This window comes from Lissotriton helveticus, chromosome 6 (assembly GCF_964261635.1).
Source record: "Lissotriton helveticus chromosome 6, aLisHel1.1, whole genome shotgun sequence".
Taxonomy (NCBI): Eukaryota; Metazoa; Chordata; class Amphibia; order Caudata; family Salamandridae; genus Lissotriton; species Lissotriton helveticus.
In genome coordinates, this window is record NC_136067.1 from 1,678,065,230 (window position 1) to 1,678,082,141 (window position 16,912).

General features: G+C 39.4%; 1 protein-coding gene across 2 annotated transcripts in view; it reads left to right on the forward strand.

The window, feature by feature from the left end:
* Positions 1-16,912, forward strand: part of PLCB4 (phospholipase C beta 4) — a 1,076,851-nt gene that overhangs the window by 657,460 nt on the left and 402,479 nt on the right. For both annotated transcript variants that reach the window (XM_078649526.1, XM_078649527.1), the window contains exon 9: positions 9,747-9,826. In XM_078649526.1, coding sequence (XP_078505652.1) covers positions 9,747-9,826 — 80 coding nt within the window. The remainder of the gene's footprint in view (positions 1-9,746; positions 9,827-16,912) is intronic.

Genomic DNA, 16,912 nt, shown 5'->3' on the forward strand with positions numbered 1-16,912 from the left:
CTAAAATATATATTTTAAAAGCACTTGTTTTATCTAAAACACATCTTTATGCACATTTTGTGCAGCCTATTTTATACTGGATTACAATTGTAAAATAATGACTTTTACATATTCACAATAATTACTGTCTGCCACACACTGGAACTTTGTAGCCTTAAATACACAATGTAATTTACCTGTTGGTGAAAGACCAATGAAATGTTTACAGAATATTTTGTTTGCTTTGGCCGTGTCTTTGACCCCCCTCCCCCTTCTACCTCCACTCTCACTTATCCGGCACTCAGGGGCAGATTTAATACTTTTGGCGCATCTCTGCTGATCAGCAGGGATGCGCCAGAAAAATTGTGAAGCATCTGCCCACCCGTGCGCCACCACTGATGTGCTGCATTTACAATGTGGCGCACCGTGGCGCTCGGATGGGCAGATGTGTGTCGCATCCCCCGTCAGAAAGGCGGCGCATTGCTGGAGTTGCGTCGCAAGCGGGACGCAGCTCCATCAAGGCTCAGAGGTACCCTATCCTTAACATGCTGCGTCAATCCTTACGTCTGCTTCAAGCAGGCGCGGGGTTTTGACGCAGCATGGCCTTAAAAGTGAGTGAGTGAAATTGTAGATTTCACTCAGCCACTTTTAATAGGCGTTCCTGGGCTGGAACGCCCCCCCCCCCCTACACAGGAACGCCCACATGTGGCGCATGGCTTTACAACGTGACGCATCTCCCAGATGCGTCATGTTGTAAATACCCCGCAGCGTGGAGCTGGCTTTGCGCTGCCGCTGCGTCACAAAAGTGATGCAACGGCGGCGTAAAAGAGGCGCAAGGGGCTTGTAAATCTGCACCTCGGTTCCCATCTTTTTTATGCACTGAACCACTGCTTCTATGGGGCTAATTTGTCTCCTGCAACACTTCAGAGCGCCAAAAACACGATTTTCTTCAGGGACCGAGTCGCTGTCGTGTCAGAGGCTAATGACCGGGATAATTAGAAGAACACGAGGCGTCAGCCTTATCACCTGCCCCTTGGCGCTTATCTGGAATATGTGTCAGCACCTGTGCCGGGCCAAACGGAAAATCCTTCCGGCGGCCCTTTGATATTTTTGGGCTGGAGCTCGGAGAGTCTTAGCTTTTATTCAGCGTCGCAGACCACACATTTCAAGTTGAAATCGCTTGTGGCTGTCCAAAGCGTATTTTCCTTAAGTACTTTTATCTTGTGACATATGGAATGTTTGCTTGCACAACTGCAGCCAAAGCTTTGCTCTCCGAGCTGAAATTAATTATTTCTCATCATGGTCAATGCTGGTAGAACTCTTACAAAAAAGTGTCGTTCTACTGACATCTGCCGGCGCTTGGTGGCATACAAAGCCGGAAAGTCGTGTTTGTCAGTTACACGTTTTGCAATTTGGGACTGTATGTGGCAGTTTTCTGACCAACGTATTACACTGCGAAAGGACAGCAATTCCTTAACCAGGGAAAGCATTCGGAAAGCCCACGTGACATTTCTTTATCGAGAGCCATCGCTGCCACCCTGTACGTTTTTCTTGTCATGCAGGGTTACAGCTCGAGTGAAAAAGTTTATGAGAGGTTTTGAAGAGCAACACCGCTTTGTTAAGAGGTTATAAGCACATAACGCGTTTATTCAAGACCCATGTAAATTGTTAGGCTGTCGTTTGAGAGTGGTACTCAGTGTGCCAGATAATTTCTTGGCATCTCGGACTGATCCGTGCCTATTAAACGGGCACCGGGTTTAATGCTCTGGATTAGCAAGTATGAGAGACTCTGTGTCTCTATCAATAACATTATCCTTCTGTTCAAATTAATTAGGTGCTCGGCAGTCATGGCAACTTCCAGGAAAAATGCACAAATAAAACAATGTCGCAGCGCCCGCTTTGGCAAGCCACTTGAGCGCAGTAAGTTTGCCAGTAACTCATTTGGAAAACGCACCCAATAAAAGAAGAATTGTGGGGTGTGTTTGATGCCCCATCACTCGGAGGAGTGCACACTGTCCACCACAGTTGTATTCCGCTTATTGTTTTCTTTAGTGCTGACTCCACCTGCGTTTCAAACAATAGTAGATAGGGCCTATACTGAAAGAACTTCAGTGCACTATACATTACAAAGCTATTAGAAAACGAGATTGTAAATGTAAATATAAATGTGTTTGTATTTATAGAGCGCCTTCTACCCTGAGGTCTCGTAGCGCTGTATTCATACCACTGTGGAACCCTTCCTGGCTTTCCTGTGAAATGTCCACTCCTGGGAACCCCCAAGTTGAAGCCAGGCATCCAAGCGCTGCTGGGGCTGTTGTGGAGATTAAGCAAGCTATTGCCCAGAGACACAGAGAGGGACCCATGATTAGGCCTAGGCACCGAGGCGAGAATTATCAGGTCCGGGGGAATTGTCTCCAAGAGCCTCTGAGGCAGGAATTGAACCCTGGTCCCAGGCCAGATCTCTGCATCAGGGTCTGCCACTCTAACCATTGAGCCACGCTTCTCCAGATTATGAGAGGTCTTGAGTGGAATAATTTCAAACAAGTGTACAAAAAGCATTTGCAATAGCAGGAGTAAAAGAAGCATTTAGTTTAACAATGCCAGAAACTCTCTGCAAAGTTTACTACCGAAATCGTAGAACAAGGACTGATCTGGAATAGAGTAACATTAACACACCGGACGTAATCAAATAATTACAGAAAGAAAGAGTTATATGTCTGGTAATTGCCAAGTAACAGTAGATCATAATCATATCATTATAGATATGTTAGCAAATGTAGTTGATGTCGACAGCTGGAGCAGTCTGATCGAGAAGGATGTCTGCAGGACATGGCAGATTGTTTCCAAGGGGTAGACAGGATAAGTGTCTTTTAAGAGGTAATAAGGCTTAGGTTAGGAAAGTTGCACCTGAAGGTGGCAAAACCGTGAACAATGAGATCAAGTTAGGCATAGTCAGTAGAACAAAAATACCAAAGTTTACTATGGAAAGCAGAACAAAGGATTATTCTGTCACATAAATATGTTTCTCCATTACATGTTGCTTTTTAGGTATGTGAAGGTAGACACAGAGGGGGTGTTACTTTTGTATACTGAATGAGCGTTCAAAATTGGCTAGAGAAAGGTCTACACAAGTTGTATTTCTTCTTGAAATATGTGAGTGTTTGATGGATCTGGAGTGCCTCCTTTTACAAGACATAAGAGAGGGAGCAAATTAATTATTTCTTCAGTAGTTTATGCACACTGTTTCATAGCACTCTTATTTACAATGTGCTGACACTTATTACCTGCAAACAAGAAGAACTTAGAAGGGGTCCAAAGTCGCCCCATTGTATACAAATATCGTCATATACATATTTGAAGCTGAAAAAATCTTGCCAATCATATACTCAAATTTATGTTTGATTTATTGATGCTATATCGCGAAGAAGAGATACGCTACCTTAATTTTGTCATAAGATTGGAACACAGCAAACAGAAAATTGGAACCTACCTGAATCTGACAGATTACATTAAGACGTTGTACTATAACAGTTTTCTTCAAAAGCATTAATAAAATCGTTTTTACATTTTCTACTAGGTATGAGGGACAAAAACATGAGAGGAAGAGACAGAAATTTTGTAAAAACTATACCTAAGATAGGGCTAGATTAAGAGTGTCTTTACACAGTCAAAAATCTTCTTCAGTTGGTGAAGCAGAAAGGCTGCCTGCCATCCTCTATGCACCTGTGCCCGGCTCACCATGCATCCATTTTTGTGGCATTGTGATATGTACTAATCACCTGTATTCTTGGAGTACATAGAATTCACTCTGCAATGCACATTGTGAGTATAGAGATAGACATGTGCTAGCCTATGCCAGCATTTGTCCTCTCATTTATAGGTATCCATCGGGATGCATAGGACCAAAACAAGGTACAAAGCTCGAAAGTTTCATTTCTTTGTAACCTTCACAAAGTTGGATGAAATACTGTAAAACTTTGCAAAAGTTGCTAAATTTAATGCTTTGAAATGTGGAACAAAAATCATAACTTTTGAGACAAATAGTGCCTGAAAGGACAGAATTGCAGAGAAAGCATTCTTCTTACATTTGCCACTGTGCCGTGCTAACTGTCAAAAGCACAGCTAAATTTGCAGAAAAAGTTTGCATACATTTTTCATCTTGGCTATGTTCAAATGCACTGAAAAATAATTCACAGTGTAGTGAAAATGATATCACAATGTGCAAAAAACTTTAGGGAGGCAAAGTTAAACCAGAATGCTTTGTAAAACGCAACCAAGGGCAATAATCAAGGCACACCACAAAACCTAAAAAATGAAAAAAACTTGCAGCATCCCAAGACAAAAAACACTCACAATGTTAATACTAGTTTGCGTTGACTCTCGAGCAGCTCGCTGCATACTACTCCTTTGCTCTGTGATGTTTATTTTCAATCAGCACTGTGTAAGGTTGAGTGGTTGCAGCATAATTCATCACTGTTACTGCCTACCTTGTAAACTGATTGTACTCTGACATAACATCATTGTGATGATTTGAAAGTTAGCATTTATATTTGTAGTTTTTGATCTTAGGTTGATTTTCGAAATTATCTTCACTACTCTAAGAACAAAATTAATTAGTGCAAGTATGCAGTCTTAATTTGTAATCTCCATCCTTGAAAGTGTGAGTGTAAAACGGGAGGTTAATACCACCGATTTGCTGTTAGCACCAGTGGCCATATCCAGGTGTACGATTAGCAATGTATATTTTCTGAATTCTCATACTTTTTCTATGCGTGATCCTCCAGGCATGCACACAAATATTGATGCAACAGGGAAAAGTGTAATGAGTATTAGGAAAAACTCTAATTCCTTTAAAAACACTGCAAGTGCACAAAAACCTCATTAAAATGCAAATTCCTTTACAAAAAAGACCCCTGCATGTGCTCTTTATTCTTAAGTGTCATATTTAATTACCACTTTAATATATTTTTTCGCTTTGAATGCAGATCACTCTGCTTCTAAAGAACTGATCTTTCCAAAACATTGAAAACTGTTTAAAAAATCTAATTGTTTCTTTGGACTAATATTCAAGGTTGCCTGTCAAACAATAAATGTACTCTTGATATGCTCATCAGAAAATGCTAATGGCTGTGCGGGAATCCGTTGTCACAATATTGCTATCTTATTTTAAAGAGTAGAAGTTATGTCATACTTGCATTTTATAAATAACTCCTTACAAAATCCTAATGCCAGGTTTAATTGAGGGAAAACTATCTTTAGTTATTAGCTAATTTTCATATAATTTTTTTTTTCTTCAATATGTGCAACCCATGTGATTTTGGACTGGAATCTTAAGAGAATAGTTTTTAGAACTGCTCCTGACCTTTAAAATCAGCTCTATTGTCTCATGGAGCAAATATTCGGATTAAAATGGCTAATGATATCCGCAAAGTGGACTCGTCAATTCCTCAGATGCAATCCAAAATTTCCAACAACAGGATCCTGATACAATTTCAATCGCACAGTGAAATGTCCAGTTACAGCAAACAGCTCAAATTTAAAAAAGCCCATAGCATGATCTATACTCTCTAGACACTGCGAAGATGTTTTACCTGGGTAGGCTGATGAACATTTCCAGCTAGCACTAGTCTGCATGTTGCCTTTCAGGCAGAACATCTTTGGCTAGCCCCAGGCCCTTCCACACTCTCCCATTTCAGGAGAGTAGTCCCAATTGGTGATCAAGCTCCCCTAGCTAAGAACTGGAACCCTTTCTCCTTGTGGGTTAACAAAAGACTGTTTATTCGCCCCAGGAGCAACCCATCAATCCCCCAAAATTCACAATAAAGATAGAGACGAGTCTCTGCATAGTTTGTGACCTGTTAAATGGAAATTCGTCCGGCAGGTAGTCTTCTTCAGTTCTGGTCAGCCATATCTTTCAATGCAGGACTATACCAGTTTTTAAAAGGTGGAAATAGGTTTGATTCAGGTCAACTACAACTGTATTGAATTGAAGTTCTTGCACCTTCACTGACTTTGTTTTACTAAAGGGTGAACCACTTCCTGTCCAAGGGCGGTGCCACACTATAATGGCAGTCTGCTGTGTTTTGTACTGCAGCCAAGAAAAGGGCAGCACTTGCTCTTCAATGACACATTATCTGAATGGCGTTATTCAGGTGCAGCTGTGCACTCAATCTTGTCTGAGAAGCTATCAATGTTCAATCATTTCGAAAAACATTTTGCATCTAGCCGTCCTCAATAAATGTATTTGTTGTTTTCCAGTCTGTGTTCAATAGATTTAGTAAATGAATTTCCATTGAATTCCACCCCAACATTCGTGCTTTTCTCCACTATCATGTTTTATTTGGCATGTAAATGTATCTCCAGGAAACAACTCCATTAAATAGTTTTCAATGCATTTTGCAGCAAGGACACTTCTTGAGAAGGAAATTTCACACTGTAAACCTAAAACATAAAGAACAGTGTGACATTAATCTCTAATGACAGAACATTTGATTGCTCTATCAACATATTGACAGCTTACAATTTCAATAAACATTTGTTTATTAACCTTGTAAGTTGGTAATTTATTCATACATATATGCTCTCCCTTCTCCTCTGTATTTCACCTTCATATCGCAATTCAAAGTCCAACAAAGTACACTTTGTTTGACATTCATCGACAGAATTCACCATCACATATCATCCCATTTATACTTGAATGTTTTTGTTCTTATTCTACATCTATTATGGCTGTCTATAATCATGTTTTATATCAATATTTCTCCAGCTATAAGTGGTCTAAACAGCCACCTCATAATAAGTTCCCGATTGCCCAAAGCAAAATTTTACTCTGCAGTAAATCAATTTGCATATTTTGAAACTTCTTTCCAGTTCAAACAGACTAGTAATAAACAACACTTCATCATGGTCATGTTCATTCTGCCTGTATGGTTTAATGTCTCAAAAATGGCATAATCAACCTCATAATCTTACCCATAGCATTGTCAGATTATTGAAAGTAAGGCCACACCTGTACACATGTGGATGCTAACGAAATTCAAGTTCATCATAACACTTATCATGTTGTTTGCTAGAATAGTATTTCATGCAGAGGAGGAATGCCAGTGTCTGACTCATATACAAACCTTATGGGTGGAACTGTAACTGGTAGTAAATTGCTAATAATGTAAGGGTAAAACAATAGTTAGAACTTTTTGAAAACAAATAATTTGGAGTACTGTGGGAGGGCACTGACCTAGCAATAATAGTAAGAAACAGGAAACCGCTGACTAATTAATTAATTAATTAATTAATGTGATCAGAAACTATTAATTAGATTGCACTACTTATGGGACTATTATGTTTTGCAGAAGTTGAATACTAAGGTTAAACTAATACACATAAAGCATGCCATTTTCATGATATGTCCATGGAAGGGAGAGAATCAGGAAGTTTGATGTACAAAATACAGTCAGGTTGGAGTAGTTTAGCATGTCACCGCTGACCAAAAGTCTAAATGTCATTTGTGCAGACTCCAAAAATCAAAAACAAAATCTGTTGATTCCTTAAATGTGGCATGTAGTCTCACAGGGGCAATGGACACTCTGTGTAGATAGAGACTGGTGTTGCCACATCAAAGTGGAATTCAAGAATAAGAAGACCACACAGGGAGCTTTGCAGGCCACATGAACCTGGCTAGTCAAGCATGAAGAAGAGAACCTCTGGTAGCCGACCTGTCAATAGCAATTTACCCCATTGGCTTTTTGAGCTCTTTCCTTATGCACTTGGTAGCTTTGAAACAACAGAGGTTTTTTTCTCTGTCGAAGAGACATAAGGAGAATTGTTTGCAAGTGTTCCGTCCATCGCTGTTTTGGTTTCTGGTTCATTTTCTGAGCCAGCGATGTTCTTTGAGACTGGGGATTATGATAATTTGGAGATGAATCTCGCAGTTAAGTGCAGAACGCATTTAAAAAAGGGGCAATGTTCACATTTTCAAAGTAGAACTATGTTAAGAACGTCATAACGTTTTTAAACTTTTGAAATTATATGTTTCAGTTGCAACAAAATGAGTAGGATGATGTACAAAGGTACAATTAGTTGCTGCTGACTGTTCCATTCACATTGGCTCTAAATTAAGACTGAAGCTAATAGTAGTCAATGTGGGTCCATGAGGAGCATTGACATTGCAGGTTTCAAGCTGGTGCTCTCTGGTATTAACCCCTTCGATGCGGGTGACAAAGCCAGCTCGTCATGGGCGTTAGCTGCGCTACGCGGATGACGAGCTGGCTTTGTCACAAACCGCGCATTTTTGAAATTCCAGCGCACAGCGGGAAAACGCGGTAGCGGTTAAAACCTGTTGCCTTTTTTCTGAGGAAAGATGGAAAACCCCAATATCTCACTTGAAAGCCAATATGTTGATAAAGGCTACTGATCAATCTTCCATGAGAAATCATGTGCGTATCATGTACAAACTTCATTGTGGCTAGTTTAATTGTGTATCTTTGTTGGACACTGGGTTAGTAATAGTCAATACATGTTCTTCTGTGATGTAATCAGGCAATAGGATTGAGGCACAATTTCTGATTGTTTTAACTTGCTAGAGAAAAGTGGTGTCTGGGTGTTATTAAGTGATTTCTTCAGGGTCTTGTTTCAGTTTCTTGATTAGAGGTGTTAGGTGATGGACTTTTAACAACTTTAGGGCATTTTAATGTGACAATCAATAATAGTGCACCATGCGTTAAAAAGCGCTAAAAAGGCATTCCTGTATATGCTGTTATTGAAGTACTGCTGATGAGTTTAGTTGCAAGCTGCTTTATGTGGTAGGTGGAAGATCACATTTACAGGTATGTTTTTCTGAGGCCTTGGTCGTATCAACGATAAAAAGCAATCAGATTTTTTTTCCCAAGAAGTTAGGAATTTGGTAAATTTTTCTGGGGAATGTTAAAAAAGAGTTGTTTCTCAGCTATTAGCTTGGGGGTTTCATAAGTAACTTAGAAAGATGTTTTTCATAAATCTGAACTGTTGCTTTGTGTCTGGCTTAAGGAACATTTATTATCATATTGTTGAATATTGAAATGTTTTATGAGTGATATTAAGATTAAGTCCATGATATCTTGTCCCCATGATATTTTGTACAAGATATTGTAACACATAATCATGCAACACTTGTTCGGCGGTATTGGTGCAAAGGTGCAGATTATGTCCTAGAATAAGGGGCCAGGCAAGGGACTGTTCAATTGGCATTGAAAAACATGTTAATATGTCAGTCGTTAGATTAAATGATTTTTTAGTTTTTAAAGAAATCCTAATCTGGGTTTTCTTCACTCCTCACTCCATTTTAAAAGTGGCACAATCAGACCTGGAAACACAATTGGAAATGTTAAAGTTTTTGGTTGTAGTTACATTTTTTCATTTCGTTTTCAACAGCAATAGAAAGAATAAATTATGTAGACAGGAGTTATAAATAAGGAGCAATAATTCAGTACTAGGCAGGTTTTCCTTGGCTGCCAACCAGCTGTTTGGCTGCACTATGAACATTAGTGCCCTCATTTCGAGATACAACCAAAATAGTCCTGGTTATTGAAGAATTAAATAACTGCAAATAAGGAGCTTTGTGCATCTTGGAATAACTCTGTGTCTGCCGGGGTTCTGTTCAGGCAAGAGTATTGTACTGAGAGACAATGGAGGTACTTTAAGGTTAAGAGAAAAGGTAGGAATAAAAATCTTCGAAGGACTTTGCATTCTCCCCTAAAAATTTGAAATCTAATTTCTTTTTTTCTTTTTTTCAGCAATGGGGAGAAGGTCTGATGTCTGTCATTCATAACTTTCGGGCAAATAATGTCAGCCCCATGACATGTCTTAAGAAACAGTAAGTTCAGATGTCCTCCTGTTTCTCTGCAATGGCATGGTTTGTATTTTGTTTTGTTTTGCAGCAAGTGCCTTTTAGATGCTTGTAGGTCACTTCCTTGTCTTACAGGCCTGAACTTGGGCCAATGTGAACTGCTTCGGCAGAGTGTCACTACTTGTGCACAGAAGGCAAAATGACCTCCCCAGAGATCTACAGAGGGCCACCAGGTAGTGTTTGCCCAGGGAAATAGAGGGATACCAAGATGGGGCACTACTTTTGTGCCTGCTCTGTGAAAGAGAAGAGGGGTTCTTCCTCTTCCCTGCACCTGAGTCCTCTTCACTATGTTCACCTTTCACTGTCTGGTAGCGCCCTGCCACTGATAGCCACCACTGCATCGTCTCATGGCTAGTGAGCCCTAGCATCTTCAAGCACCCTGGCTGCCATGCTTCCATGGCCAGGAAAACTGTGTCCTCACCCTCTTCCAGTCTTTGATACTAATTTATATAGTACAAGGATAACACAGTTTAAGAACATTGTATAAAACTTTCTAGATTTGGCTTTTCTAAAGCGTTATTAATTCAGAAGTGGTTTCTCGTTGTTTTCTTATGAAGCGTATGCTGCCTTATAAAGCTGCACTGTATAGTATGACTGTATTTCCTACTACAATTGTTCAATTACCCTCCGCAACATTTTGATTAAAAACTAATTTGACTGGCTTGGTTCTTAGGTTGATGTTATTTCCGTTTCTCTGTAATGCTTTATACTTATTGACATAGACATTTGATTAAGTCATTACTAGGAAAACACATTTCATCATACCTTTTTAACTCTGGAAATCATTGTATTAACAGCCATAATCCCAGGCAGAAGAAAACATTTTCTTTGATGTAATTCAATTGCAAGTTTACTAAATTAGAACAATGTCATTCTTGACCTAGGAAGACAGCAACATTTTAGTCCTGCTGAAAGTAGCCTGCTTTTTTTTTAGAATTGTGTCTCCATTCAATTTTCACAGTTAGAGTCACATAGTATATCACATGACTAAGGAAAATAGTGGACCCTATTCACAAAGATACATTTGGTTATAAACATATATTTACGACTGAATGTACCTAATTTGCACCAGCAATTCACAAAGGAAATCCTGACAGGTGTAAGCACATTTAGGTGTGCGGAGATCTCTGCCAAAAGTGGGGAATTCTTAAGAAATAACTAGACACTGCTTGTACTGTAATGATATATATTAATATAAATAAGCATTTATTTTTCCTTTTTTTATGTTTCCAGCATATTTACTCATACACTGTAAACAACACTTTTTAAGCACACACCACCGAACAGTGGGAGGAAAAACAATCATAAAGATTGTAGAAGAAACCCCCAAATCTGTACACAATGCAATTAAGGAACACTGTGGATTGCACTCGCAACAAACAAACAAATAAGCTTAACACAACTTATTTAACTATTATTAACTATTTACAATTATAGGTTTCTACACAATCACGTCAAACACATGCACATGTATCTCTATAACAGCACAAAAGAAAGTGATGTTTGGAAGCACTTTACTATACCTTCTTGGGGAAAGAAGGTAACAGGATAATATGTCCAGTGTAATATGTGCTGCATACAGTTACCCAGCAGCACTCCCAATAAGTATTCACAAGGGACACGTTCCAATTGGAAGTACTTAAAAACAATTCATGAAAGGGTTTATAACTGAATGATGCACAAGAAACTAGGAACAGCAGAATATTCCACCTCTAGAGCACCCTTGAGAGAGTATTAATCAGCTGAGGTCATCAGAATACCAGAAAGCTGTGAATATCTGAGTAAGATGATTACTCTCTGTGTGAAATGCCACATGATTGCTGCTGTAAAAATGTCTTATGTGGCTCCATATAAACTACTACTGTACCTGTGTGAATGACTGTATAGGTATTTGAGTACATGCATGAGCACCTATATGGGTGTGTTTGCGACCCTCACATTACCTTAATAATAACTATATTCATACCTTTACAAGTAAATTTTTTAACATATTACAATACAATTTAACCAAACAATTGACAAACATAACATAACTTATTTAACTATTTCCAAATGCATAAACACACTAAAACGTGAACTTTTACAAGAAGTAGCACCATAAGGAAAGAAGAGATGATTCCTAGAAATGTACAAGAAGAAATGAGGTACAAGGAAGGTGTAGACATGCTCCTGTGTATAAATGGGAGTGTAGTAATATTTGTATTGTTTGTCAGGATTAGATTGATAGAGTAGGACCCCACCCATGCACCTGCAGTGCTGCTGTCTATTTACCTAACCTCTCCAAATATTGGGATGAATGAGTAGTGGTCTCAGCCTCATGTTGAGCTTAAGAACATGCTGTGAAATTTAGGAACACTAACTTGGTTTCTAACCCTTAGTTGTGCAGAATATCCATGGAATCACTTACATTACTTTCTGAGAGAAGCACTTCTGAAAGGGCTTAAAGGTACAGTTGTGTATTTTCCTTTAGATATGAAATACTATATTGAAACTGTGGGTGTAGAGAAAAATTTAGAAGGACCACTTGTTATTATATTGAATGGTGTGCCCACGAAAAACAGCAAAATCTGGTAGGAGCTAGTGGATGTAAATAAGGTGAAGAAAGCTACTTTATATCGTAAACACAATGTGTACTATAAAGATGTACATGTTTTCTAACATGGAAGTTGCATAGTGAAAGAAATGTTGCCTACAAGTAGACGGTTTGAAAAACTGCAAAGAAGTAGATCTGAAAAAATACATACGCATTACAGTATCCATCTACTACATTCAAAAGAGATTATGGGGATGCCATTGAACTGTACCAGATAAACAAGCTAAAATAACTTCAATAAGTGTCTGAAGAAAAGGTTCCTCCAGTTGGTTCTAAAAAATAGAAAAAGCATAAAATTGTTAGAAAAACCTTCTAAAAAATAAACAGCACGTTTATCAAACATTTGAAAACTACCCTACAGAATCCTCCCAGTAGTAGTCACACAGTTTCTGACTAACACTGAATTTCAACCTGCACTCCTCTGGTGTTAATTCATACTTACTGACAAGGGCCTCCTTCATAGTGGAACACCCCAACCTCTTACCCTTCTCTAGAGCTAACATGTTGTCCATCCCATCACCATGAATATGACTGCAAAGGCATCTCTACAAACCTCCTAAGATATCCTCTGTACCACTCTGTAGCTACTTCTTATGCCGGAAATAACCTGACTGTATCAAACCCCTCCTTAAAGTCATTCAGCAAGTCTCTGACTATATGAACTCTTTTGTCTGCGATGGACACAATAGTGGTGCTCACACCTTTTCAGAAAGATTCTAACAGCTATTTTACCTTCAAGTGCACCTCTTTAACACTCCAGCTGGCATAATCCTCTTCTACTCCAAGGTTTTCTTAATCGCACGTTTTCTCCCCTGTGCACCCAGCTGTCCCAGCTGTGGCCTCAGGCCCCACTCAGCCCATTTGTCCTTAAAATCTTCAGGGGACTAGACTTGAGAAGAGACAGTACTTCCTTCACCATATCCAATAAATAGGTTTCTCTCTGGGGAACCCCCTCTCTCCTCTGGAGACGATACCCACTTATTTCTTCCCTCCTCTCCCTTCTTCTGAAACCCGTCACACTTTGGGGCCCTCATTCTAAGGTCAACTACAATCAGGGTTCACTCGTTCAGAGTGCTAAAGTAGTCCTCATCAAACTCTTCTTCTGGTTCAGATTCTATTCTATGCATGTCCTCCCAGACTCTAAGGGTGAATTAGTACTCAAACTTGGACGTATAGGTGACGAAATGGGTGTGTGAATGAATTTATGGTTGTGTGACTAAGTGTTGCAGTCACTGTCTGGCTATATAAGTGGTGGGTACATAAGTGATTTTGTGGAAGTGTAACTGGATATGTAAGGGTCTGTCTGGCTATGTGAGCGTTAGCAAATTACATACTATTAAATTACATACTGTAAGCAAACACCCCAATCTAATTTCAAACACATTCCGTCACACTGGCTTAATAAAATTACCAAACTTTCAGTATACCAATTTCTCTTTCTCCTTTCCTGCTCACTGTATTTTTTAGTTAATGTTCTCATCTACGCTCCCTTCTATTTACCCTTAAATTATAGTCTCTAGAAGATACACATTTTCTTTCTTACATACACTCACAATGTTTCATCTAAATATACTTGAATATACTACATCCTAATTAACATACCTGTAAAAGATATTTTTTGTTCTCCCAGTTTTATTTCTATCTCTGGTCACCTCTGTTTTCATTCAAAATATCCAGTCAGAAATCCTGCAGACAACCTTGTCTTTCAGTAGTAAAGCAGTTAAAATGGCTACCCCTAACCATGTGCTCTTACATATGCTGCACTAGTTAACAAATCACAGCATTCCTTTCATCTTTCTTTTTTGTTATGCCACTGCTAAAGGCCAGTATTTCTTTACCCCTTTCGATGCTTTCTATGAAGAAGCCCAATTTGGTTTGGTTTTTCTGCGATTCCTCCGCTTGGCCCCCTGTGTAACTTCGCAGTGCAGTGTGTGGATTTACATGGGAGGCCACTCTGAGCCCCGCTATGGCTCCGCAGATTTGAAGAGTGACCCCAATAAATGTTTTGGGGCTTTTTACTGCCCATTAAACACGTTTCACCACATTTTTAACACATCCATAGGGCCAGGGCACCTCAACCCTGACTATTTCATCTGTTTTACATGCTTCTTTTCAGCCCCAGGGACCGTTTCCCAACACATAAAATGACAGCCACAACTTTTCTCTTATGTTGCGGCCAGCCAATCAGGGCCCTGCTGTGGGACATATAGCCGCAATTTCAGTGGAGAGGGATCTGTGGAGGGTCCGCTTCCTTAGATATGCAAATCTGGTTTTTGGTTAATATATCTTAAACTACTGTACGGATTTAAACCAAATCACACAAGCACACTTTCCTCACCGATAGCTAGCTTTCTGCCAAATTTGAAGTAATTCCGTTCAGCGGTTCCGGCTGCAATCGTGTTCAAAATCTCTATGGGAATTACCATAGGGAAAAATGCATTTCGGGACACCCCTCCTCCCCCTTATACTTGACCCCCGCCTGACCGATCTCCCCAAAACTTTCAACACAGCAGCTGATGAGTGGCAAATTAGTTTTGAAAATGTAGAGAGGATTTGCCGATATGTATCTACATATATGTATACATTGATAAGTCCTCACAAAAGTTTCTAAACTTTTTTGCCTCTCACTTCATAGTATACACACTTACCATTTTGTTGTAAAGGCATGTGTGGTAAAGGCAACATGTGGTAAAGGCATTGTGTGGTAAATGCTGCATCGTAAAGGCTGTGTCCCGTTGGTAAGCTGCTCAACTATATTCTTCATATATCTTGCCCATTTTGGGTAAGTCTTAGTTTGAATTTCGCTTGGGGTTATATATTTTCAAGTGCTGACTGCTTAAATTGCAGTTGAGTTGCAGATCTATATCAATTTAGGTTTTGCATTATTTGACTTTGATTGGTGAAGATAGTACCTATTTTTCCTTTTGTCTGTTCCTTTGGCAAAGAACACCACTTGCTTCTTCCAAAGATACATCCTTTACATATAGTAAAAACAATGTATTTAAAAGCTATTGCGTAATACACACTTACAGCTAACTCCTGGCCATCTTCAACTTTATGGTGTCATCAATAAAGTGAAAAAGGTCTAAATGAGCTTTGGCTTAACAACTGGAGAGATGAAACAAATATACAGAAAGTAGGCAGTGCTATCAATGAGTCACCTGACCACATGGGCGCCATAAAATGTAAATATTTGAGATGCAAAAAACTTCTGTGAAGTAGATGTACGCCAGCTACCTAAAGTTATTGGCCACCAAAACCACAAGATAAATTAAATTAAAGCCATTGTAAGAAAAGAAGAGCCGAAATTGTCACAGACTGTTAGCATGACCATAGACAACATTAATGGGGGCTTACCTATAAAAAAGGAGATGAAAGCAGTTAAATAAAGAAAGAGCCTGACTGCTGATGTTGGCAGTCACAGACCTCAATTGAAACAAATCTTCATTGGGAGCAAAAGAAGCAGCTTATCATAGTCACTGGTGGTCAATGTAGAACTCCTTGGTTAGATATTAAAGTTTACTTTGAAAAACTATTTCCCGCCATAAAAATACACCAACACACATAAGTGAAGTTGTCAAATGAACATCAGGTCGTTGGAGACCAATAATAATGTGAGGATTAGAACGTGTCGACTTTAGCATAGTATTGCATCTTCCCTCTCTATATGTAAGAAGGACCAGTTTCATGTCACCATCACCCACAGTATACAACAGTATTATTTAAAACAAGCACTCCATGGATACATTGACGAAAAAAATATCAATACTTCTATCTGCAGGTCATCACTTTCTTTTCTTTCAAGGTTCAACATTAACACGGACAATAGATTCCTTCTAGCATAATTGTCTTGGCCCTCCCCCCTCGCCCAAAGCTCAAATCAAGAGTCTCGGTGTGTAGGTGGATCACAATCTGGATTTCAAGGAGCAAGAGCACGCAAGGTGGCAGCCTGCAGTTATGGAATCTTAAGAATGCTTAGAAAGATCCTCCCCTTGCTTCCGTTTTCTGCCAGAAGAGTGCTGGTACAGGCACTAATTCTGTCCCGCCCGGACTACGCTAATGCTCTATACCTAGGAGCCCCACTTTCTACTATCAAAAAGTTGCAGATTGTGCCAAATTGCGCTGCACGTCTATTCACCGATTCTGCAAAACGCACTTCAGCCAAACCTGCGCTTAACGTGCTCCATTGGCTACCGATCCAAGAAAGATTCTAATTTAAGGCGATGTGTTTTACTCACAAGGCCTTATTAGGCAACGGCCATCCATTATTAGATCTATCATTCAGCCTTATCACCCCATCAGGTCACTAAGATCTGAAAACAAGCAGTTAGCAGCAGTTCCTAAAATAAGGAAAGCATGAAGCTGAGGACGCCACTTCGCATTTAATGCTGCAACACTGTGGATCCAGTTATCCCTCTGGATTTGCTGTGAACCAAACTACCTATCCTCCGCAAGATTCT